At 37.8% G+C, this 24,489-nt stretch overlaps 1 protein-coding gene across 1 annotated transcript in view; it reads left to right on the forward strand.

Annotated features, from left to right (window-relative positions):
* Positions 1-23,905, forward strand: part of FAM171B (family with sequence similarity 171 member B) — a 58,982-nt gene extending 35,077 nt beyond the window's left edge. The window contains exons 2-8 of the mRNA XM_049887615.1: positions 4,594-4,827; positions 5,888-5,980; positions 6,898-7,056; positions 8,959-9,129; positions 10,688-10,804; positions 21,005-21,128; positions 21,372-23,905. Of these exons, the coding sequence (XP_049743572.1) occupies positions 4,594-4,827; positions 5,888-5,980; positions 6,898-7,056; positions 8,959-9,129; positions 10,688-10,804; positions 21,005-21,128; positions 21,372-22,716 (2,243 nt within the window). The 3' untranslated portion in view covers positions 22,717-23,905. The remainder of the gene's footprint in view (positions 1-4,593; positions 4,828-5,887; positions 5,981-6,897; positions 7,057-8,958; positions 9,130-10,687; positions 10,805-21,004; positions 21,129-21,371) is intronic.
* The last annotated feature ends 584 nt before the right edge of the window (positions 23,906-24,489 follow it).

Consider the following 24,489-nt stretch of genomic DNA (forward strand, 5'->3'; position numbering starts at 1 on the left):
GGTTTACAGAGCAAATTAGTTTCTCATTAAACAATTAATACACGTATTGTTTTGTGACATTGGTTGCCACCCCTACGATATGTCAACACTCTTCCCTTCTTGACTTTTGGGTCCCCATTACCAGCTTTCCTGTCCCCTCCTGCCTTCTTGTCCTTGCCACTGGGCTAGTGTGCCTGTCTAGTTTCGTTTTGTTTTATGGGACTGCCTAATCTTTGGCTGAAGGGTGAACCTCAAGATTGTCTTCAGTACTGAGTTAAAAAGGAGTCCGAGGGCCATACTCTCAGGATTTCTCCAGTCTCTGTCAGACCAGTAAGTCTGGTCTTTTTTTCTGAGTTAGAATTTCGACATACTTTTTCGGTAAAGTGCCAGATAGTAAATATTTTAGTCTTTGTGGGCCCTATGGCCTCTGAAGGATCTTTGAACTCAAATTGTTAGCTAAAGAAGCCATGGACAATACAGAAATGAATGAACATGTCTGTGTTACAGTAAAACTTTATTTATAAAAATAGGTCATGAGCCAGAGTTGGCCTGCAGGCTTTGGTTTGCTGGTCTGTGATACTAGTGTGTAGATAATGGGAAATAAGGTTGTAAGGGAGGTGGTAGCCAAATCTCAGATTTCAAATGCCAGGGTAAATTGGTGGGATTCAATTGATTATTTTCTTTAGTGAAACAATGATTGTTGTATCTCTATTGTTGTTAGGTGCCACCGAGTCGGTTGCGACTCGTAGCGACCCTATGCACAACAGAATGAAACACTGCCGGGTCCTGAGCCACCCTTACAGTCATTGTTATACCTGAGCTCATTGTTGCAACAACTGTGTCAATCCACCTCGTTGAGGGTCTTCCCTTTTTCTGCTGACCCTTTAATCTCCATGCCCCTTTAATATCTGTATTAAAGGTTTCAAATACATAGTCATTTAAATTTGGAACCAGATTTTTTTGTTGTTTACATATTAATATATTTGTATAGTTATGCCTAGCTCTAAGATTTTTCTATGACTGATTATTTTGTGTGAAGATGGTAGGCGGGAGTAAACTGGAAGTGAACTGGGAATCTGAATAGCCCTAGTTAAAGCCTGATTTGGGTCATAGCCTGAAGTTTGGCATCTTTCAGGTTCTCACTATAAAGTCTTCACTGAAATGGGCCAAAAGCTCAGATCATGGAGAATGGGAGAGAATGAATGGCCATGCCCCTTGGAGGTCTGACCTCAAAATGTTGACATTCTTCCTGTTCAGGAAGATGATACTGTAAAGTGATTCTAAAGTCAATATTAGATCCATATTTTTTAATATTTCTTATAGGAATTGTGATATATATGTCTGTGTGTATACATAATATGTATGTATGTGTGTGTGTGTGTGTGTGTATAGAAGCCCTGGTGGTTTCTATATACATATATATATTTGTGTGTGTGTGTGGTTAAGAGCTCAGCTGCTAACTCAAATCTACGAGCCGCTCCTTAGAAACCCTAGGGGGCAATTCTATTCTGTCCTGTAGAGTTGCTACAAGTCAGAATCGACTCGTTGGCAATGCATTTGGATTGGTTTTTATATATAATTTCTACATAATCTTATATAAGACCATGTTACATGTTGTAGAAAGTTCTTGGTGTTATCACATAATTCTACAGTGTTTTTTGTTATTTTTTTTTACATTGTTTTTCAGAGTAAACTTTGTTAAGGCAAGACTGTATTTTATGTTTGTATCCGCAATACCTGTTTAGTGCAGATCTGACTCAAAACAAACCCTCAATAAAGTCACGGCCTTTTCAGTCACCTCATGTGCATGAAAAACCTGGACAGGGAAAAAAGAAGAATAAAGAATTGATGCATATAAATTGCGGTATTGGCGAAGAATATTGAATATATGATGACTGTTAGAAGGACGAACAAATCTGTCTTGGAGGAATTGCCAGAATGCTCTTTAGAAGTGAGGATGGCAGGGCTTCCTCTTACTTACTTTGGCCACGTTGTCAGGAAAGACCAGTTGCTAGAAAAGGACATCATGTTTGGTAAAGCAGAGGGTCAGCAAAAACAAGGGAAACCCTCCATAAGATAGATTGACATGATGGCTCAAACATACCAAAGATTGTGAGGATGGTCCAGGTCCAGGCAATGTTTTGTTCTGCTATACATAAAATTGCCGTGAATCAGACCTGACTTGGTGGCAACTTACAACATTTGTTAAGTAAATGAATATAGGTGAACATTTCTAATGGTTGCCAGACAACAGTTTTATTCCAGTCAATTTTTTTGTGCTCTTCATTTTTTTTTTTTTTAGTTTTCATCAGAATCCATAAACTTCAAAGAAATTTTTAAAATTTATTCTATTGTTAAATTTTTTTTTACCCATGATTTGTTCATAAAAACTTCCTTTTTAACATTTTCCGATAGAGGAAAAAAGTTGTAGTAACTAAATGCAATTATTGCTAGATACTTGAAACACAGTCAAGAGTGGGCTAGTTTTTTTTTGCTGAAGAAATCTGAAACTGAGGTGGCTTCTCCATTATGTAAATTTAACAATATAATAGGATGATGTCAACTTCTTTTGGAAAGAAATGGGATAGTAATTTTACCAGCCCAGCTCACCCCAAGTGCTAGATGTCATCCAAATGAATATACAGCAGTACTTTTTAACCCTTCCTGGACTTTGAGTTATGTATCTGTATCCTATAGCAAAATATAATATAGTGCTGGTTTTAATATGCTTGTTGAAAAACATTTCTCTATACCTATTTATTGTTTTGAATTTTAGTGTTCCTCATTACTTAACAATGCTTTCTAATTATGTGATAAGTAGTTAGCTCTTTCCTAGCAACTCAGAGCTTAGGTTATTGATTTATATTTTATTTTTACTTGTTTCTCTCAACATTTAGATTATGTGTTTTCTAAGAGTGTAGTTGAAATCATTTGATACTGAACTATTTTTAAACCAGTGGTGACATATTGAAAAGAAGATTATGTGGGCAACGTGTAATGATTATAATTAAGCGACAGAGAAAATAATATGTGCATGGAAAGCTGAAAAATACAATGGAGAAGAGAAGGTAGATTATGGAGGAATGGAGGAAATCATATATTTAATCACAGAAGCTGCCCAGTCTAAATGTCAAAGTATTTTTTTTGAAGGAGAGAACTAGTAAGGGGGATTGTTACGGATTTATATTGCTTTAGGCTGCCAGCATTGTTTGCTTGATCAAGCAGTTGACACCAGAGAAGTCAGAAGCAAGGTAATTCTTTACAACTTCTCTTTTTATCTGTAGGAAAAAAATGGCGGTCATGACTAATTACTTTGACTACTTTTTTAGCCTGTTGTTATCGTTGTTAGGTACTGTAGAGTTGGTTTCAACTCATAACGACCCTATATGTACAATAAAACGAAACACTACCTGCTTCTGCGCCATCCTCCCAGTCGTTGTTATGTTTGAGCCTATTGTTGCAGCCACTGTGTCAGTCCATCTTGTTGGGGGTCTTCCTCTTTTTTGCTGACCCTCTACCTTACCAAGCACAATGTCCTTCTCCAGGAGCTGATCCCTCCTGATTAAATGTCCAAAGTATGTGAAATGAAGTCTCACCATTCTGGCTTCCAAGGAGCACTCTGGCTGTACTTCTTCCAAGACAGACTTGTTTTGTTCTTCAGGCAGTCTATGGTATATTCACTATTCTTCGCCAGCACCATAATTCAAAGGCATTAGTTCTTCTTCAGTCTTCCTTATTCATTGTCCAGCTTTTGCATGCATATGAGGCTTTTGAAAATATCATGGCTTGGGTCAGGTACACCTTAGTCCTCGGAGTAACATCTTTGCTTTTCAGCACTTTAAAGAAATCTTTTGCAGAAGATTTGCCCAGTGCAATACGTCATTTGATTTCTTGACTGCCGCTTCTGTGGGTGCTGGTTGTGGATTAAAGTAAAATGTAATCCTTGACAGCTTTAATATTTTCTCTGTTTATCATGATGTTGGTTATTAGTTCAGTTGTGAGGATTTTTGTTTTCTTTACGTTGAAGAAGCCTGTGGTCTTTGATTTTCATCAGGAAGTATTTCAAGTCCTCTTTGCTTTCAGCAAGCAAGGTTGTGTCATCTACATATAAAACCAAAAAAAACAAACCCACTGTCGTCGAGTCGATTCCAACTCATAGCAACCCTATAGCGGTTTTCATCTATTTTTTATAGCAGGTTGTTAATGAGCCTCCCACCAATTCCGATGCCACCTTCTTCATATAGTCCAGTTTCTCAGAGTATTTGCTCAGCATACAGATTGAATAAATAGCGAAAGACCCCATTTTTAAGCATGCCTTTTTATTACTCACTGCTTTACTTTTTTCTTCTTTTTAATTGGCAGAAAAAATGAGAAGTAATACTGTGTTTTATCAATAATAAACATTCAAATTTATTCAGCTTTAGGACAAATAATGAATTTATTGGAATGTTTTTATACCTCTGTCTATCTCTGCACACATACATATGTATTTCCTAAATTTATCAACAGTTTTGTTGTTATTCGTATGTCCTGAATGACATTTTAAAACATAGTAGCATATGCATTCTAGGATCTAACATGCTGCAATTTGTGTGTTTTTTTTTTTTCTTCTAGTATCTGTATTTATGCTGAAGGTCCAGGTGAATGACATCATCAGTCGTCAGTACCTGAGTCAAGCAGTTGTAGAAGTTTTTGTAAACTATACGAAGACAAATTCCACAGTAACTAAAAAAAATGGCGCAGTGTTGATAAAAGTACCCTATAAACTAGGACTCAGCTTAACTATTATTGCATACAAAGATGGCTACGTATTGACACCACTGCCTTGGAAGACCGGAAGAATGCCAAGTAAGCACTGAGAGAGTTTGCCTTCCCTAAATGTAAACGGTGGCACAGTGGTTAAGACCTTGGCTGCTAACCAAAAGATCAGCAGTTCAAATCCACCAGCCACTCCTTGGAGACCCTGTGGGGCAGTTCTACTCTGTCCTACAGTGTTGCTATGAGTCAGAATCAACGTGATGACGATGGGTTTGGTATTGTTAAATATAAATGTTTTTTTCTTCTGTTTTGGAAATCTCTTGTTCTGGTAAACTGAAAATGAAAATGCCTATGTGAATTCAATATAAAAAGACTAGAAGGGAGTGCCAGTTTGAAGAAAATATGAAGGAATTTTTCCTTTCGTTGGAAAGAGGATTGAAGGAATCCTGAGCAAGAGCTCTGCTATGCCATGAAGCTTGCCTGCAGGTGGCAGTGAGGGGATTGGCATGCCCAAAGGATAAGTAAAAAGCAGGTTGGGTCTGATTAAGTGGGGCCAGATCATGATGTTATCAAAGTATGAGACAAACAGCTTAGATTTATATGCCAAGTAATAAGGCAGTTACTGTAAATTTTTGAGCACACTGAGTGTAAGCTGTTTGGAAATGGGATTCACTCAGCTGTGTATAAGGAGAAAAGCCCAGAAGCAGGGCTAAAATGGATTCAGAAGCCCTGGCTGGGAAGCTGTGGCAGTGCTCCTGGTGTTCAGTAACAACAGCCTGGTGGAAAAGAGGGAAATAGAAAATATTAATAAAACAAGATAGAGATAGATGCCAAATGATTTCTTCTCACTCTATTGTGCCTTTTTTCCCTCTCCATCATATTTTACATTCTTTCTTCTTCCTTTTTTTAATAAAAAAATTTTTTTAATTGTCAAAAATAATCACCAATACAACACTTGCTACATTTGCAGTACAATGATTTTGATTACATTCTTTGTGCTGCGTACCTGTTTCTTCCTTCGTTTTGAGTTGCTGTTTCCAACACCCTTTTTTCCCCCCTACTTTTCAGGACCTATTGGAACAGATCTATGTTTATCCCTGTTTTTTCCCCCACATTTAATAAAATATGCTAATTGTGCTATATTTCACAGTATATTCGTCGGTTACACTTTCACTGTTCCCGCAAAGCCAAGCAAATATATGGCTATTTGAAGACACTGTTTTAATTACTGGAAAATTAGCTGGTAAGTACAACACCTCTCTGTCTAATACTATGTAAAGTGATTATTACGTAACTGTATTTCAGTAATGAATCAGTGTTGATTATAACTTGGGAAAAATTTAATTGATCAGGGATGATTAACTGTTTCTTATTCCACTATAAAACTGCACCATGAGTTTCTTGTGTAGGAGGAATCGTTTTTTCATTTACTGTTTTAGCCCCCCAAAATAGGAACATTGGACTTTCAGAAATATTGGAAAGACATCTTCTGTCTTTTATTCCAAATCACATCTTTCTTTTCTCCTCTGGGGACGTTAGAAGTTGAGGAAATTGGGAAAAGGGCTGAATACTGTCATCTTTGTTTCCTTCTCTGGGGACATTAGAGGCTGGGGAAGTTGGGAAAAGGACGGAATACCTGTCACTCGGACCTTTGGGGCTATTTGCAGGTCTCCCCCATGCCTGTCTCCAGCACTCATTTTGCTGTCTGTGTGGGAAGGCCTGAGAAGTGGGTAGTTCAGTATCCGCACCGCAAACCTGACTTGTCCCACTTGCATATCCTAAGGGGGAGAATGTGGGAAGCTTTATTTAGAGTAAAGATTTAAGTTACAAATCTTCCAGTTCAGCTTTACCAACCATGAAGATCATATTTTCATCTCTACTTCACGCTCCACCTCCCTTAACTAGCCCTTAAACCAGGGTGAAGAAATACTGGGCAGCAGAATCAAGTATAAAGGCATTCCATGGGATCAAAAAAAAAAAAAAAAAGAGGAATTATTGTAGTCAGTTATGAATTTCAAATCGTAATTATATGCGGAAGTGTTAGTGATGGTCAGAGATAATTATAACTGCTTTTATTTAAGTAAAATATCCTGATCAGTGATGCTATGCTTAATATGCATTTGCTTGTCTTTTTATTTATTGAATTTTCCTTTTTTCTAGATGTCAAATCTCAGCCAAGTGTTCAGTTTTCAAAGGCATTAATTCAACTGCCCGACAACCATCATATTAGCAATGTTACTGGCTATCTTACAGTCCTACAACAATTTTTGAAAGTGGACAATTTTCTATATACAACTGGAATTACTCTCAATAAATCAGGTATTTTCTAAATTTTTATATAATGTAATTATATTTAAAAGAAACATCAGTACATGAATCTTTCACCAAATCCTAGTTAAGTTATTTAGATATTTAATATTTAAGCTTTGGAGGATTCATTTCACCTTTGAAAAGGAAATCTAGCTATCAAAATGTTAATAAACAATTTCCTTTGAACTAATAAAAGAAAATTTATTCCAGAGTCTCCTGTATACATTGTTTCAAATTAATGAAATTTTATTTACAGGCTGTTTTGATCCAGAGGAGGTAAATATGGTATACAAAATAGTTAGGATTACCATATAACTTTGTAAATTAAAAAAATACACTTAAAAATGGATATTCGTGTCCAGGAAGTTTACACGTATCTTTTCATAACTTGATCTTCTAGTCATTCTTATCAGATAGATCAGAAGATTCAATTATTGTGATATAAAAAAAAATTACAGGAAGTTATTACTTAATGAGTGTAGAGTTTCTGTTTGGGGTAATAAAAAGTCTTGGAAGTAAATGCTGGGGATTGTTGTACAACATTTTGAATATAATTAATGACACTGAAATGTACACTTAAGGATGGTTAAAAAGACAGATTTTATCTCACATGTATTTACCACAATAAAAAAAATTCTCAGAAGAAAGCTAGAGATTGGAGTAAATTACTGTAAATTTTTCTTTTCACATGTATTTGCTATTCTCTATTCTCTGTGAGTATTGAGGAAACCCTGCTGGCATAGTGGTTAAGTGCTATGGCTGCTAACCAAAAGGTTGGCAGTTCTAATCCACCAGGCGCTCCTTGGAAACTCTAAGGGGCAGTTCTACTCTGTCCTATAGGGTCGCTATGAGTCAGAATCGACTCAACGGCAGTGGGTTTGGTTTTGTTCTTTTTATGAGTATTGAGAATATCTCTATGCTGGAGTCAACAGCACTAATGTATTTTGTCATAATCTAAAAGTTAAGGGAATGGTGAAATTTTATATTTATTTGGCAATGCACCTGTGAATAACCCCTTTAAAAACATTCTGTACTCCCTTCTGTATATCCATACTTGTTCCACCATTTCAACCATTGGTTGCAACATGCCTGAAACGCCACCATTTAAAAAAATCACCTTCAGATAATCCATAGTTCTGATGGTTTCAGTTGTATCAAATTGTTTTTCTTTTCTTTCATTTGGGCAAGAGCCAGAAACCACAGTGATAAAGGCAAATAGGTGTTTTGGTAAGATAAAAACCAGTGCCATGAAGTGGATTCCGATTCATGGCACCCTGTGTGTCAGATTAGAACTGTACTCTGTAGGGTTTTTCATGGCTGATTCTTTTGGAAGTAGATCGCCAGGCCTGTCTTCGAGGCATCTGTGGGTGCACTTGAACTGTCAACCTTTAGGTCAGCAGCCAAGAGCTAACTGTTGACATCACCCAGGGACTCCTTTGCTATGATAAGTTTTTTTTTTTTTTTACCTGCTGACCCTCACGTAGGGAGAGCCTTCAACCAATGATGAATAAGTGTTGGTACATAAAAATACTCCAGGTTCCTTGCCTTGACTAGGACGACTCTGAACCAGGTTTTGTGCAGTCTCTCCAAGGTCCTCAGTGGGTCTGAGCTGGTTCTCAGTGGGTCTGCGTTGGCTTCTTTTGTATAAACTTTTCAACTCCCTTAGTGGTAGGCACTTCCTGGAATTACCTACCAAATAAATGATTTGCACTTTAATTGTTATCTCAGGCTCTGCAGGAAAAAGACCTGGCTATCTGCTCCCATGAAGATTGCAGCCTAGAAAACCATATGAGGCAGTTCTACCCTGTCACATGGGGTCGCTGTGAGTTGGAATTGGCTCAGGAGCACCCAACAACATGTAATTACGACCTGTGTTTAAATATGATTTTAATTAAATATCTTCTTGTTTAGGTTTTGAAAGCACTGAATTGACTCCTCTTGCTGCAATATGTGTGAAAATATACTCTGGAGGGAAAGAATTGAAGGTGGATGGCTCTATCCAAGTTTCTCTCCCCCTTTTACATACAGATGATATAAATGCAGGGGATTATGTACCAGCCTGGAGATTTGATATGAGCATGGGTATGTGAACTAGGTGAAAATATTCTGAATATTTTAAATATTCTTCTTTTGTATACTTTCTAGTAATGTTACTATTTTAAGCACTTTGTCAGTGACCAAAATTGGCCTCACTTATACAACTGTGGGGAAATATGACGCCAATACGTTATGTCAAAGAATAGCGTTATTTACTTACATTCCATTCTGGGAATGTGGATGGATGGGTGTTCAGGGCCAAAAAAGTGTGCAAATATCCACTATAGAAGGTAAGCCGCATATACCCATGTTTTTAAGAAAGAGCAGAAACTATATAAGTAACAATGGTAGCATGCTGTGTTGTAAATACAGTAATTAGGCTAAGAGCTCTAAGATCGGGATTTCAGTCCATTTATCAGCAGTGTGATTTTGAACAAGTCACTTAACTTATTTGGACCTCAGTTTCCTAATCTGTTGCATCAGTTATTTTGAAGCACTTTAAAGAAAAATAGTTGTCAAGGATTTCATTTTACTTAGATCCACAATCAAACAAGATGGACCGACATAGCAGCTGCAAGAATGGGCTCAAGCATAACAGTGATCATGAGGATGGCGCAGGACTGGGCTGTGTTTCGTCCTTTTGTACATAGGGTCGCTGTGAGTCGGAACCAAGTTGACGGCATTTAACAACAACAAAAACAAAGAAAAATAACTGCTCTGTTTCAGTCCTGATTTCTGATGGCTCCTCCTGACAAAGACCTCTGTGTTTATGTACCTTCCAGTGACAAAAGTTGCGAATCAGTCTATCACATCTTAACACTTAATTTTAATGTGATTATTTAAAGGCAATAGGTTGACTGGTTCCCATCATTTTAAATTTCTCCATCTTATTAAAAACACTATTTTGTACTATGTAGATAGGTTATTGCAACAAATCAATAAACCAAATACTAATATACACTAAAATTCTAAGTAGTTTTATTATGCTGACTTGCATAAAATGTATGTTTCATTGAATTCTTTTTCTACAGATGATAAAACTATCAGCATTTTTTAACACTTAAAAAAATTTAATTCAAAAGAGTTATACCAACACTAATGGTCAAAATCGGATTAGAAAAAAAAAAAAAAGGCCATAAAGTGCACACTACAAGTATTTAATCAAAAACTTAGGCTAGGTGCCAAATAACTACCTGTTGATGAATTGGGATTTCACTATTCATATCCTCAAGGCATATATCAATATGCACGATCTAAACACTGGGAATAGTCATGATTTCCCTAAGTGCACCTGCATCCTAGTTTATTTATAATGATTTTATTTTCTTTGGTCATAACAACCATTCAAGTTATTCTATTTTACATATTATTTTATACACAATATATGATATAAATTATTCCATGGTTTCCTTTTTGTTTGTTTTTTTATTATTCCATGGTAGTGTGTTGCCACAGTTTTAATTATCTTTGAAAAAGTTCTGTAAAGTATTCTACATATGACTATCAGCAAACTCTTACCAGCTCTAAAGTATATAAAAAAAAAAAAAAAAGTATATAAGCTGTGACTAATTCACTGATATTTTTGACTTGCTTCCCTTCTTAGGTACTTGGATAAATCATGGCCAGGGCATAGTTAAGGAATACAACAATCACTTAATTTGGACATATGATGCACCACATTTAGGCTACTGGATAGCTGCTCCACTTCCAGGAACTAGAGGTATTGTAAAAACAAAGCAAAAATTGATCGTTTGTTTGTTTTTAACAATTCAAATAGACATGCTGGAGCTGATATTAACAGATCTGGATTTTATTCTAAGCTTTGCCACTAACCTGCTGCATGATGTTGGGAAAAAACAATCTCTTAATCTCAGATTTTGTGGTTTTGGGTTTTATGTGTATAAGAAAAGATTAAGCTACATGAACTCTCAGGTCCCTTAGAGCTATAATGTCTGATGAGTCTTTGAAATATGAGGATTGTTCAAGTCAGGTATTTTCTTTTTTAGTGCATTCTTCATAAGTAAATCCCTGACCAAACCAGTTAGAGGTTTTTGGTTGCGAGCAACGGAAATGGATTATGGATAACTTAAACAATAATGTGTTAGAAAGATATAAGGAGCTCACAGGAGCACAGGGAAGGTTGAAGAACTAGATGCTAGAAGACAGGAATCCCTGTACCCCCAGACAGCCTAGTTAACCAGCCTGCTCTACCATCTTCTCCAGCTTGCTGCTGCCTGATAGATGGCTCCAACACTTTCCAGTCTTTTCCTCACTCTCTTCATGGTCATTCTAGGGAGGAAGTATCTGATTGGTTCAGCCTTGGGTCATGAGCATACCCCTAGGCAAAGGAAGGGAGGAAGGGCTCTTGAATAGTATACCCAGACTTTTTCCGAGAGAAGACAGGTGATACTCCAAATGAAGACTGGCCTGACATTATGAACAGAAGCTATATGGAGCCTGAGAGTCAAAAAAAGAATTTTCTACTAAGGAAATTTTCTACTGTCAGTTTGTCGTACTGTGGGTGCTTGTGTGTTACTGTGATGCTGGAAGCTATGCCTCCGGTATTCAGATACCAGCAGGGGCACCCATAGAGGACGGGTTTTAGCTGAGCTTCCGAACCAAGACAGACTAGGAAGAAGGACCCAGCAGTCTACTTCTGAAAAGTATTAGCCAGTGAAAACCTTATGAATAGCAGCGGAACATTGTCTGATATAGTGCTGGAAGATGAGGCCCCCAGGTTGGAAGGCACTCAGAAGATGACTGGGGAAGAGCTGCCTCCTCAAAGTAGAGTCGGCCTTAATGACATGGATGGAGTAAAGCTTTCGGGACCTTCATTTGCCGATGTGGCACGACTCAAAATGAGAAGAAACAGCTGCAAACATCCATTAATCAGAACCTGGAATGTACGAAGTATGAATCTTAGAAAATTAGAAATAGTCAAAAATGAAATGGAACACTTAAACATCGATATCCTAGGCATTAGTGAACTGAAATGAACTGGTATTGGCCATTATGAATTGGACAATTATATCGTCTACTGTGCTCGGAATGACAGCTTGAAGAGGAATGGTGTTGCATTCATTGTCAAAAGGAATGTTCAAGATCTATCCTGAAGTACAAAGCTGTCAATGATAGGATAATATCCATACGCCTACAAGGAAGACCAGTTAATAAGACTACTATTCAATTTTACGCACCAACCGCTAGGGCCAAAGATGAAGAAATAAAAGATTTTTATCAGCTGCTGCAGTCTGAAATTGATCGAACATGCAATCAAGATTCATTGATAATTACTGGTGATTTTAATGCGAAAGTTGGAAACAAGAAGGCTCAGTAGTTGGAAAATACAGCCTTGGTGATAGAAACAATGCTGGAGATCGAATGATAGAATTTTCTAACACCAACAAGTTCTTCATTGCAAATACCTTCTTTCACCAACATAAACAGCAACTGTACACATGGACCTCGCCAGACGGAACACACAGAAATCAAATTGACTACATCTGTGGAAAGAGACGATGGAAAAGCTCAATATCATCAGTCAGAACAAGGCCAGGGGGCAACTGTGGAACGGACCGTCAATTGCTCATATGCAAGTTCAAGCTGAAACTGAAGAATATCAGAGCAAGTCCACGAGAACAAAAATATGACCTTGAGTATATCCCACCTGAATTTAGAGACCATCTGAAGAATAGATTTGACGCGTTGAACACTGGTGACCGAAGACCGGCATCAGGGACATCATACATGAAGAAATCAAGAGGTCATTTAAAAGACGGGAAAGAAAGCAAAGACCAAGTTGGAGGTCAGAGGAGACTCTGAAACTTGCTCTCAAACATCAAGCAGCTAAAGCAAAAGGAAGAATTGATGAAGTAAAACAACTGAACAGAAGATTTCAAAGGGCAGCTCAAGAAGATAAAGTAAAGTGTTATAATGACATGTGCAAAGAGCTGGAAATGGAAAACCAAAGGGGAAGAACACACTCGGTATTTCTCAAGCTGAAAGAACTGAAGAAAAAATTCAAGCCTCGAGAGTAAGTAGTGAAGGATTCTATGGGGAATACATTAAATAACACAGGAAGCATCAAAAGAAGCATCAAAAAAAAAAAAATACCCAAAAACCTAAACCCACTGCTGTTGAGTTGATTCTGATTCATGACGACCCTACAGGACAGAGTAGAACTGCCCCCATAGAGTTTCCAAGGAGCACCTGGCAGATTAGAACTGCTGACCTCTTGGTTAGCAGCCGAAGCACTTAACCACTATACCAACAGGGTTTCCGGAAGGAATACAGAGTCATTATACCAAAAAGAATTAGTTAATGTTCAACCATTTCAAGATGTAGCATATGATCAGGAACCGATGGCACTGAAGGAAGAAGTCCAAGCTGCTCTGAAGGCATTGGTGAAAAACAAGGCTCCAGGAATTGATGGAATATCAATTGAGATGTTTCAACAAGTGGATGCAGCACTGGAGGTGCTCACTCATCTATGCCAAGAAATATGGAAGATAGTTTCCTGGCCAGCTGACTGGAAGAGATCCATATTTATGCCTAATCCAAAGAAAGGTGATCCAACCAAACGTGGATGTTATAGAACAGTATCATTAATATCACACACGAGCAAAATTTTGCTGAAGGTCATTCAAAAATGGCTGCAGCAGTATATCGACAGGGAACTGCCAGAAATTCAGGCCGGTTTCAGAAGAAGACGTGGAACCAGGGATATCATTGCTGATGTCAGATGGATCCTGGCTGAAAGCAGAGAATACCAGAAGTATGTTTACTTGTGTTTTATTGACTATGCAATGGCATTCGACTGTGTGGATCATAACAAATTATGGATATAACATTGCAAAGAATGGGAATTCCAGAACACTTAATCGTGCTCCTGAGGAACCTTTACATAGGTCTAGAGGCAGTTTTTCAGACAGAACAAGGGGATACTGATTCCCTTAAAGTTAGGAAATGTGTGCGCCAGGGTTGTATTCTTTTACCATACCTATTCAATCTGTATGCTGAGCAAATAACCCGAGAAGCTGGACTATATGAAGAAGAACGGGGCATCAGGATTGGAGGAAGACTCATTAATATGCAGATGACAGAACCTTGATTGCTGAAAGTGAAGAGGACTTGAAGTACTTACTAATGAAGATCAAAGACCGCAGCCTTCAGTAGGGATTGAACCTCAACCTAAAGAAAAAAAAAATCCTCACAACTGGACCAATAAGCAACATCATGATAAACGGAGAAAAGATTGAAGTTGTCAAGGATTTCATTTTACTTGGATCCACAATCAACAGCCATGGAAGCAGCAGTCAAGAAATCAAAAGGCACATTGCATTGGGTAAATCTGCTGCAAAGGACCTCTTTAAAGTATTGAAGAGCAAAGATGTCACCTTGAAGACTAAGGTGTGCCTGACCCAAGCCATGGTATTTTCAATCACATCGTATTCATGTGAAAGCTGGACAATGAATAAGGAAGACTGAAGAAGAATTGATGTCTCTTAATTGTGGTGTTGGCAAAGAATATTGAATATACCGTGGACTGCCAGAAGAATGAATAAATCTGTCTTGGAAGAAGTAGAACCAGAAGGCTCCTTAGAAGCAAGGATGGCAGGACTGCGTCTTACATACTTTGGACTTGTTGGCAGGAGGGATCAGTCTCTGGAGAAGGACATCATGCTTGGCAAAGTACAGGGACAGCAGAAAAGAGGAAGACCCTCAACGAGGTAGATTGACACAGTGGCTGCAACAATGGGCTCAAACGTAACAACGATTATAAGGATGGCGCAGGACTGGGCAATGTTTCATTCTGTTGTGCATAGGGTCGCTGTGGGTCAGAACCGACTCGGCGACACCTAACAACACCACTAGGGAGGATCTACTCCTAGGAAAATGAGTATTTTATTTTCTTAAATTTAACATGGTGTCAAAATATATAATTTGTACCCAAGGAAAATACATTCACCTCGAGTTGTGTAAATCTCTCCAACTATTCGAACACATTACATATTTTGTTCATTGAATGTTCTTGAAAAACTGAATGTGTAATCTAGAAAAACTATGCCTCTGCTGCAGAGCTCACATTCTGGGACTACTTTCATTATCATCCTGGGGGTTATTTTTGTTATTGTTTTCTGACTGTTCCTTATTTCATAGATCATGTATTTTTTATTTTCTTGGTTTATGACATAGTTTTAGAAGTAGTGGTAGACCAGTAGCCTCAGAGAAAAGGTATATAGGATGTATGCATTTTAAAACCTTTCTTGTGTGAAAATGCCTTTATTCTATACTCATACATAATCGATAATTTGGTTAAACATAGAATTCTAGATTGGAAATCATTTTTCCCTCAGAGTTTTGAAGGGATTCTTCTAACATCCAGTGTGTTCTTAAGAAGTAGGATGCTATTCTAAGACTTGATCTTTTGTATGAAGCACATTTTTTCCCTCTTTGGAAGGTTGTAGGATTGTCTCTTTGTTCCATTGTATGGAGATTGCATTTACCATGTCTTGTTGTGGGTCTGTTTTCAGTCATCTTGAAGAGCACATGATATAGGCCATCAGTCTGGAAATATATGTGTTCCAAATCTGGCCAGTTTTCTATAATTTTTTTCTTTATATATATTTTTTATCCTCTCCCCCTATTTTTAGACCTTTCTAAGCCCTGTCTTAAGTTCTTACTTACAGCTTTCTATTCTTGTTTCATGATTATAATATTTTCCTCATATCTCTCTGAGGATATTTATATTTTTAAAAGTTTTCTCCAGATTTGTTTGCTTTAATGTCTTTCATATTAAATGCATTAGATAAATATCTGATGACCCTTGACTGGCAGATCATATTGAAGAATAGAGCATTAAAAATTCAATTTCAAACTCTGTATGCATGGATGGAGCTTATAGACTATGGATTTCATTATAGCATGATCTGGCTGGGGCCTTTTTTTTTTTTAATAATTTTTATTGTGCTTTAAGTGAAAGTTTACAAATCAATCAGTCTCTCACACAAAAACCCATATACACCTTGCTACACACTCACAATTACTCCCCCCCTAATGAGACAGCCTGCTCTCTCCCTCCACTCTCTCTTTTTGTGTCCTTTTCGTCAGCTTCTAACCCCCTCCACCCTCTCATCTCCCCTCCAGGCAGGAGATGCCAACATAGTCTCAAGTGTCCACTTGATCCAAGAAGCTCACTCCTCACCAGCATCCCTCTCCAACCCATTGTCCAGTCCAATCCATGTCTGAAGAGTTGGCTTCGGGAATGGTTCCTGTCCTGGGGCAACAGAAGGTCTGGGCGCCATGACCACCAGGGTCCTTCCAGTCTCAGTCAGACCATTAAGTCTGGTCTTATGAGAATTTGGGGTCTGCTTCTCGCTGCTCTCCTGCTCCTTCAGGGGTTCTCTGTGTGTTCTCTGTCAGGGCAGCCATCAGTTGCAGCCGGGCACCATCTAGTTTTTCTGGTCTCAGGATGATGTAGTCGCTGGTTCATGTGGCCCTTTCTGCCACTTGGGCTCGTAATTGCTTTGTGTCCTTGGTGTTCTTCATTATCCTTTGATCCAGGTGGGTTGAGACCAATTGATGCATCTTAGATGGCTGCTTGCTAGCATTTAAGACCCCAGACACCACTTTTCAAAGTGGGGTGCAGAATGTTTTCTTAATAGATTTTATTATGCCAATTGACTTAGATGTCCCCTGAAACCATGGTCCCCAGACCCCTGCCTGGCTGGGGCCTTTTTGTTGGGAAATTTTGATGTTAGTATTTTTGGGTCTTTTCTAATGGACTGGTCAAATTCTGTGCCAAGTGCCAGAAGAAGGCTGGGGATCTATCTATACCTGAATTTTCAATATGGTAAGCTGTTGACTATGGCTTGAGTCCTCCAGTACAGAGTCAGCCTCTCAGTCTCTGTCTCTTAACCTTCTCCAGAGAGATTACATCTAGAAGTCATTTGCCAGAATTGTGGAGGGGAATTTGTCTGACTATGTATAGTTTCCAGAAGTGATTTGGACACATTTTTTAGACTTTCAATCAATTTTTTGTGCCCCACTTCACTTCCATTTCCTGAGGAACCAGTCGCTACCACTTTTGGGCTGTTTGGGTGTTCTCTGATATATAAGCCAGGAAGCAACTAGGCTTTCGCCTCTGCCAGCTTTGCTAAATCATCTTTCTGGCATTCAGCAATCTGGTGCTGTTGTTTCTTATTTCATTCTCTTTTGTCTTTGTGGGTTTGTGTGTTTACAGAAACAAAACAGAGCAAAAGTTTTAGTGTCACTTTAATGAGGTTTTGGGAGAGAGTGAAAGTTAAATGCATATGTCATTTTTCCATTGCTGATCATGTACCAGAGATGATTCCTTTGGGTTTATCTAGGGTCTTGGCTCCAAGCTGAGAGGCAGGTGCTACCTGGCTATCTCATGATGGTCAAGAATAGTCCCAGTATAAACCCTGATTCAGGACATGAATGGCATTCTATATATGTTTCTCTGTAGCATTCTATCATCTACTTCTATTTGACTCTCTATTACTTTGAAGGTTCTCCAGGTTTTTTCTGAAGAAGGGTTTGTTTGTTTTTTTAAATCCAATTTGATTTTTCTTGTCATTTTATGTTGACAGTTGACATTTTATGCTTGAATTTTAAACCATGGAAAGTACAAAGAGTCTTTTCAGGGAAGCCAAAATTTAACATTTCAGGGGAAGAAATATGAACCATTAACCGTATATGATCAAGAGAGGTATTCTTTCTGTTCCTATTTGAACTTAATGCTTAAGAGATGATTTATTCAGAAATCAGAGGGTGGTTGTTTTTGTTATTCATGATGCAAAATATCATGCAGTCTTACCAGCTGTCTGACCTTATCCCATTCTAGATTTGCAACTATATTGAAATATTGATGGAAAAAAACAGTTAATATTTAATTTAATACTTGAACTTTAACTAAACCCAAGCTATTTAATTTTTAATAAAAATAACCTAAGGAACATTTGAGTTTTATAACATAGGTAGGAATTCTGTTGCAACTTATCTTTTGGAAAAAAATTTGTTTGAACTGGAATTCTAAAACAGAAGCATGATATACCCATTTCATTTACACTAGAAATCTTCTAGTGATGACTTTTGAAAAATCTGTTCTGCAAGCATATCCCAGCCAATGAAACACTCTACTAGAAGTATGAGTAACTTCAGTGTAGCTCTGGGTTTGCCTGTAGCTAACTGTGTGACCTAGAAATAGGCATTTGCCTATGTGAGTCTTAGTTTTCCTGTTTCTAAATTAGGGGTGTTAGGTATGATGATCCCTAATGATCCTAAACATTTTAGAATGTGAGTGGTATTGTAAAATAAAAATTGATTCTATATATTTGCTGGAGCTACTTTAGTTATAATTTGGTAAATAGACTAAATATGTTTTTTTAATTACATTTCAATGGAATTCTAGAATTCCCTAAAAAAAAAAAAAAAGTTAAGTACATTATATTAAAAATCAAGTTTTTACTAAATAGACAAGTGGTAACTTTGGTGAAGGGTAAGATAGACAGTACACAATACTGGGGAAGCCAGTACAACTTGTACAAGGCAAAGTCATGGAAGCTCCATAGATGCCTCCAAACTCTCTGAGGGACCAAATTGCTGGGCTGAGGGTTGTGGGACTGTGCTCTCGGGGAACATCTAACTCAACTGGCATGACATAGTTTATAAAGATAATGTTCTCCATTCTCCTGTGGTGAGTAGCGTTTGGGGTCTTAAAAGCCTTTGAGCAGCCATCTAGGATACTCAACTGGTCTCACCCCATTGGGAGCAAGGAACAATGAAGAAAACTTAAGATACAAGGGGACTTTATGACCAGAGAGCTAATGGACCTCATCTACCATGGCTTCCACCAGACTGAGTCTAGTACAACTGAATGGTTCCCAGCTACCACCACTGACTGCTCTGACAGGGCTTACAAGAGAGGGCCCTGGACAGAGCTGGAGAAAAATGTAGAACAAGATTCCAACTCGAAAGAGAGACCAGACTTGCTGGCCTGACAGAGACTAGAGAAACCCTTAGAGTATGGCCCCCAGACACCCTCTCAGCTCTGTAACGAAGTCACTTCTGAGGGTCACCCTTCAGCCAAAGCTTGGACAGGCCCATAAAACAAAATGAGACTAAAGGGCACACCAGCCCAGGGGCAAGGACTAGAAGGCAGGAGTGAACAGGAGGGCTGGTAATAGGGAACCTAAGTTGAGAAGGGAGAGCATTGACATGTCATGGGGTGGTTAACCAGTGTCATAAAACAATATGTGTACTGTTTAATGAGAAACTAGTTTGTTCTGTAAACCTTCATCTAAAGTACAATAAAAAAAGAAAGATGCTTTCTAAAAAAAAAAATCAAGTAGTTTTTCACAGATTGCTGTAGAAAAATAGGCTGAATGTAGAATTTAATAAATAAGCATTAATTAATGTTTAAAATAGCATTTCAAATATATGTAAATGAAAATATAATTTTCTACTTTTCTAACCCCATCTAGGCCTAGACACACAAGCACAGATATACATACACACATTTTTGCTACTGTCATACATACAGGATTTGGAGAAAACTCAACAGAATCAGCCACCTATTTCCAAAAATGTTTTCTGCTGGGAGGCTGTGGAGTGAAAGTTGCTGGTATTACTCCATGGAGGAAGCATTTATTCTTAGGAAAAGAAGTTGAATTTCACGCGGTTAATAATCAAACTTCACTCTGTTGCAGGCCTGGCATAGGAATAAGAATTTGCAGATAAACTTAAGTTACTCTAATTTCATTTTTAAATTTTGTTCGAAGAATTTTCATATTGTATGTATTTGGTTGCCTATAAGATATAATAAGCACTTTATTATCAGTCAGCATATATGAAATTATGGTCAAGACTGGAGTGCCTTCTTAAATAACCTTGAATTTTCATTTCATAACAACAACAACACTGTAGTATGGCTAACACTTACTGAGTGCTTATCATGTGTGATACACTATTCTAAGGGTTTTACAAGTATTAACTCATTTAATTCTCTAGACAACCTATATGGGTTAGGTGTGACTGTCACTATTACCACTGCTTTACAGATAAGGGACTGAGGCACATAGAAATAAAACTTGCCCAAGCTCACATAGAAATAAATGATGAGGCCAGGATACCAATTCAGACACTCTGGCTCCAAAGACTGTATGTATAACCATACAGTCTCTTAATCTCTCCTTACCACTTACTGCCTGGCCTAGAAGCCATTGTCACATATTTTATGTTTTTGTTATAGCAAGCAGCATTTCAGCATCTATGTACTGATGTCTGTTTTAGTTAGCTCTTGTGGCAGTAATAACCCCTCTATCTCAGTGGCTTACAGTAACAAATATTTATTCTTTGTTTATAATTCATAAGTGCTTTAGGTTGGCTGCTGCTCTGTTGGGCTCAGTTTAGCTCAGCTTAACATGCTTTCTCATTCCAGAACCAAGACTGAAGGAATAGTGACTCTTTGGGTTATGAAAAAAACCAAACCTATTGCCATCAAGTTGATTCTAACTCCCAGCAACCCTTGACAGAGTAGAACTGCCCCACAGGGTTTCTAAGGAGTGGCTGGTGGATTCGAACTGCTGACTTTTTGGTTAGCAGCCACCTGTGGGGTTATACCTCTCACATATTAGAGGGCCAGAGTAAGAGCCAAGTAAGCTCGTTTAAGATGCTCACTTTTCATTGGGCAAAAGCAAGTCAATTGATTAAGCCCAAAGTCAGTAGAGTGGGAAAGGTATACTTTACCTATAGGGAAACCTGCCACAGGAGGGGAGCAAACAAATAAAATTGTGTATAGATATTCAGCCTGCCTCATCTAGGATATGACAGAGTTGAAAATATGATCTAAAATAATATGCTTGTTCATTGTTTTGTTTGTTTGTATTGAACCATTTAGGTTTAGGTATAAATGAAGATTCCAAGGACATTACTGCCTACCACACAGTGTTTCTTACAGCCATATTAGGAGGCACTATGGTCATTGTCATTGGATTTTTTGCTGTACTTCTTTGTTATTGCAGGTAAGAACAATATTCATCGGTGTGTATAAACATAGAAAACTGTCACATTAGTATATTCTCTGTGTTACAGAGTTTATTTGTATAAATCAAATGTTTGGTCTTTAAAATAGATGGATTAAATGTAAAATATGTATATATACTAACATGGGCATTACCTGTATGATACATATGTTGTGTGGTGATTTACTGAATGAGCCTTCTATAGCACAAGTATTAGACATTTTGTTTTCTCTTCTACTCTAGGGATAAATGTGGTACTCCACGGAAAAGAGAAAGAAACATCACTAAACTTGAGATCCTTAAGAGAGACCAAACAACTTCAACAACACATATAAATCACATTAGTTCAGTCAAAGTTGCATTAAAAGCTGAGGACCGGTCACAGTTATTCAACACCAAAAACTCTTCATACAGCCCTCAAAAAAAGGATCCGCCAAAGGCAGAAGCAGAAGAAAGAGTATCCATGGTAAAAACTAGGGACAATTTTAAAATCTATAATGAAGATGTTTCATTTCTGTCAATCAATCAAAATAATTACTCAAGAAACCCAACACAGTCTTTGGAGCCCAGTGTAGGATCCAAGCCACCTAAACATATTAACAACAATCTATCTCCATCTCTAGATGATGCTCAAGAAGAAAAGAGGTATTTCACAGGTAACGAAGAGGTGTATGGGCGTTCCCACATTCCTGAACAGCTTATGCATATCTACAGTCAGCCCATTGCCATCCTTCAAACATCTGACGTTTTCTCCACTCCCGAGCAGATGCATACTGCTAAGTCAGCAACTTTGCCAAGAAAGGGACAGATAGTCTATGGCCAATTGATGGAGCCAGTTAACAGAGAGAACTTTACACAGACATTACCGAAAATGCCAATGCATTCTCATGCACAGCCACCAGATGCCAGAGAAGAGAATATTGTACTCGAAGGTCAGCAGAGCTTGCCATCCCAAACGTCAGATTGGAGCCGGTACTCTAACAGCTTACTAGAATCTGTCTCAGTTCCTGGAACCCTAAATGAAGCTGTTGTAATGACTCCGTTTTCATCAGAGCTTCAAGGCATTTCAGAACAGACCCTCCTGGAGCTGTCCAAAGGGAAGCCCTCCCCCCACCCCAGAGCCTGGTTTGTGTCTCTTGATGGAAAGCCAGTTGCCCAAGTGAGGCATTCCTTTATAGACCTGAAAAAGGGCAAGAGAGCCCAGAGCAATGACACCAGTCTGGACTCTGGGGTGGATATGAATGAGCACCACTCGAGTAGAAAGCTTGAGAGGGAGAAAACGTTCATCAAAAGCATGCATCAACCTAAGATCCTTTACTTAGAAGATTTAGACCTGAGCAGTAGTGAGAGTGGAACCACTGTCTGCTCCCCTGAGGACCCTGCTTTAAGGCACATACTAGATGGAGGGACTGGAGCTATCATGGAACACCCTATAGAAGAGTCCCCAGGAAGAAAAAGCACTGTTGAAGATTTTGAAGCCAATACATCCCCCACTAAAAAAAGGAGCAGACCACCGCTAGCCAAAAGAGATAGCAAGACTAACATCTGGAAGAAGCGAGAGGAACGCCCACTAATTCCCATAAATTAACATCAAAGGTGGTTGTATCTCTGGTGCGTCTGTGCTGTTTGTTCTTGCTTCTTGTTGTAAATCGAAGTATGAACTTCTTAGGAAGTTGAGACTGAAGAATCTCATGGCCCCGGACATGTGTCAAGCAGAGCAAATAGTAAAATGGTAATTACGGTAATCAGAAGGATACTGAGGAATTCTTTTCATTTATTTTTGGGCAATGAATTTGAACAAGTTTTCAAATGTAAAATAGCTCAAGATGTTAGTTATTTGAAAATGTTGCTCAATGGGCCAATTTGGCCCTGACTCTCTTAAGAATAACATAGTAAAACGTGTTTTAAAGTTGCTTCCAAAAACGTTGCCTCTGCGTTGATGACTACCCCTGTGAAGCGTTTAAAAAGTGAAACCTGTCTTCTTCAGGCATCATATTCTTGTGAAATATCACCATTACGTTGTTCTCTGCCTGTACTTTAAAATAACTTGATAAATGTTCTGGACTGATTTCATTCTAGAATTTAAAGACCAAACATTTTCTTTTTTTGTGATAAACAGCATGTGTATTGCATCTTCCAGAAAAGTAAGTCTCACACTCAGTTCATAGAAGACAGGCAAGAAACTATTTGGTAGTTAAGAGAGGAAATGCCAGCTCTTTGGTTGTTTTTTGGATGTAACTACACAGAATAAGTGATTAAAGTGTTAATTTGTCATTTAAAAATCTGAAAAATTAATGCTCTGATACTGAATTTTTATTTTAGATTTTTCCTTTATTTCCCTGAAAAATGAAGTGAGCTCAGCGATGTCAAGAAAAACTTTTTACCATTCTGGGGTAAGGGAGGGAATGACTTTAAGTCTGACTGATACACATATGCTAAAGATCAGTTTCAAGATTATTTCTTATATTTGAAAAACCCAAACTCAACCATTTAACAGCTATCAAACTTGATTTAAAATGTCAGTTAGGTTTGTGAATACCAAAAATTTAATAAACTATGTAGCGATAAAGGAAATGTTTCACTTTTTTTTTTCCTGAAATGTTGACGAGAAGAAAAAGATAATGCCATTTTCCTGAGGCTGAAAAATGTCTTCAGGTTATTATGTATTCAGATGTTACTTTTTTTCTGTTGACATTCATAAAGGACATTTGAGAAAAACAATTTTGATTGCATGGGAAAAGCAGACAGTTTTCCTTAAATCATTTATATATAGCCTTTGCAACTTTTTTGTTTCTAGTTTTGGAAGTAATATATTCATATTATTTTCATCTTTGCTAAGAATTTAGAGTGAGCACATTCAACAGCTATTTTAATTATAAGTGTCTTTTCCTAAAAATAAAGGCTCTTTGTTAAATAAAATCAATTCATTCCATTTTTCTTAAAATTTTCATGAAGGCAAAATGTCTGAAGCAGCGTCCCCTTTTCTCAGGGGAGCAATGAAATCAAATTGCTTTATTTCTCATCTCCTGCTGTTCAATGTGGGAGCTACATAGAGACCTAAGCCACACAAACAAGATGAAAGAACAAAAATAGTCACATTAGCTTTAGTAAAATTGTAGGTAGATATACAGTGAAAGACAACAGCTTTTTTCCTCAAGACAGTAGACTTCAGCCAGTTTTTTCCTGTAACCACTTCTGAAACATCTGAAACACTCCTACTTTTCTCTATTAACCCAAAGAACTTAAAGATCTAGGCACAAGTTTGCTGTATGTTACTCTCCTTCACAAAAGGGATACATGTTTAGGATAGTACTTAGTCTTTTTCTTTTTGTGTGTGTGATGATAAGATCCACAATTAGAG

Source organism: Elephas maximus, chromosome 6 (assembly GCF_024166365.1).
Source record: "Elephas maximus indicus isolate mEleMax1 chromosome 6, mEleMax1 primary haplotype, whole genome shotgun sequence".
In the NCBI taxonomy this organism is placed as follows: domain Eukaryota; kingdom Metazoa; phylum Chordata; class Mammalia; order Proboscidea; family Elephantidae; genus Elephas; species Elephas maximus.